We start from the raw sequence: 1,922 nt of genomic DNA, 5'->3' as shown, positions 1-1,922 counted from the left end.
TGTCAGTGGGGATGTCACCCCCATGGGGGTGTCCCTTTGGGGTCCCCCTCTCACCCGTAGCCGGGCAGGGCGTGGCAGCGGCGCAGGAAGTCCCGGTACAATCCGGCAGGGGGCGCCTCGGGGCCCGGCGCGCGCGCGAACGCCTCGAGCAGCCGCTGGGCGGGGCCCGGCTCCCGCGAGCGCCGGAACAGCGCCCCCCAGCGGGCCGGAGGACCCGGCGGCAGCAGCTCCCCCAGCAGCGGCCTGGGAGGGGACAAAGAGGAGGGGTCAGAGGGGACACGGATGGGGACACGGGGGAGTCGGGATGGGGACAGTGGGGCCACGGGGTGAGGGTCCCATGGGGCAGGCGGGTCCCGGGGGTGGTTCTCACGGGTGGGTCCCACGTGTATCACATGGGCGGGGGTCCCACAGATGGAGGTCCCATGGCGGGGTCCAAGGTATGGGTCCCAGGTGGAGGGGGTTTTGTAGGTGGTTGTATGGGAGGGTCTCGGGAGGAGGGGGTCTCAGGTGTCCCGGCAGGAGAGGGGTCCCAGGGAAGGCCCTAGAGTGGTCCCGAGTGGGGTCCCAAGGAAGTCCCAGGGGTTCCCGCGGGTAGGGGCCCCGCGGGCAGGGTCCGGCCGGTKCTGACCGCAGGCTGAGCTCCGTGTGCCGGCCGGGCTCGAAGGGTCCCAGGCGCAGGCGGCAGCTGAGCCCCCCCAGCTCGGCCGCYTCGGGGGGGTCCACGGGGTAGCGACCCCCACGCAGCTGCTCCCGCGCCTCCTCATAGAGCAACCGGAGCAGCTCCTCCTCCTGCAGCTGTGACCCACARAGAGCGCCAGGTCACCCCACAGTGACCCTCGTGTCACCTACAGAGACCCTCAAACCACCCCACCCTACACCCCTCAGTGTCCCCCATGTACCCCCTCCCACAAATCCCCACAAGCCCCCCTATTGTGCCTCCTCACCTCCAGCTCGCGGCTCTTGGGGAAGAACACATTCCTGCGCAGCTGCAGACAYGGCTCATCTGGGGGAGAAAGGGGGTCAGCGGGGCTGGAGGACCCTCGAGGGCCTCCCCCCACCCCACGGGACCCCTCGTCGGGCCCCCCACCCCTCACCTTGGGCGATGGCCGCGGGCGAGCCGAGGCTGAAGCGCAGCAGCAGCTCCGGCCAGTGCCGGACCAGGCGCAAGGGTCGGTGCCGTGGCTTCAGCTGCACCTCTGGGGGGACACGGGGCTTGCACCCACTCGGGGACCCGCGGAGACCCCCACGGGGACCCCCACGGGCACAGGGACTTACGGGGATCCCCACAGGCACCCACCCATGGGGGCCCACGGACCCCCCAACACCCATCTCCAGGGGGATCCTTCTGTGCCCCTGTCCCCCGTGGGACTCCTCCAATGTCCCCAATGTCCCCTCCTCACCGAGCAGCTCCGACCCCAACCACAGCGCGATCTGTGACCTCCCCAAAGTCCGTGTTGCCATGTCCCTCCCATGTCCCCCAAATGTCCCCCTGTGCCCCCCTCAGCGAGCAGATCCGACCCCAACCACAGCGCGAGCTGTGACCCCCCCCAATGTCCGTGTTGCCTGTGTCCCTCCCATGTTCCCCCATGTCCCCCTGTCCCCATCATGTCCCCCTGTCCCCCCCCTCACCGAGCAGATCCGACCCCAACCACAGCGCGAAGGCGTCGGTGGCGGCGGGCGGGAGGCGCAGCGCCCCCTGCAGGCGGCGCAGCAGCTCCGCGGCCGTGGGGCCCGGGGGCGGCTCCAGGGGCAGCGGCAGCGCCGACCCGTCCGGCAGGTACAGCAGGGCTGGGGGCGAGGGGCGTCAGACCCCTCCTCAGGGACCTCCACACATCCCCCGAGACCCCCACACATCCATCGGGACCCCCACACATCCCTCGGGACCCCCACACCCAACCGGGACCCCCACACCCACCCCAACA

General features: G+C 71.1%; 1 protein-coding gene across 1 annotated transcript; it reads right to left on the bottom strand.

Moving 5' to 3' along the window:
- Positions 1 to 25: 25 nt before the first annotated feature.
- On the bottom strand, positions 26 to 1,801 carry FRMD8 (FERM domain containing 8; the record flags this gene model as incomplete). Its single annotated transcript, XM_057389398.1, has 5 exons — positions 26 to 243; positions 629 to 795; positions 945 to 1,003; positions 1,095 to 1,196; positions 1,630 to 1,801. Coding segments are annotated over 5 exons (693 nt in total), but the record flags the coding sequence as incomplete, so codon positions are not given.
- Positions 1,802 to 1,922: the final 121 nt, after the last annotated feature.

This window comes from Malurus melanocephalus, unplaced genomic scaffold (assembly GCF_030028575.1).
Source record: "Malurus melanocephalus ecotype Western Australia unplaced genomic scaffold, MMel_1.1 scaffold_5433, whole genome shotgun sequence".
In the NCBI taxonomy this organism is placed as follows: Eukaryota; Metazoa; Chordata; class Aves; order Passeriformes; family Maluridae; genus Malurus; species Malurus melanocephalus.
The sequence above is the reverse complement of the archived record's forward strand: the minus strand, read 5'-3'. Positions and strand labels throughout refer to the sequence as shown.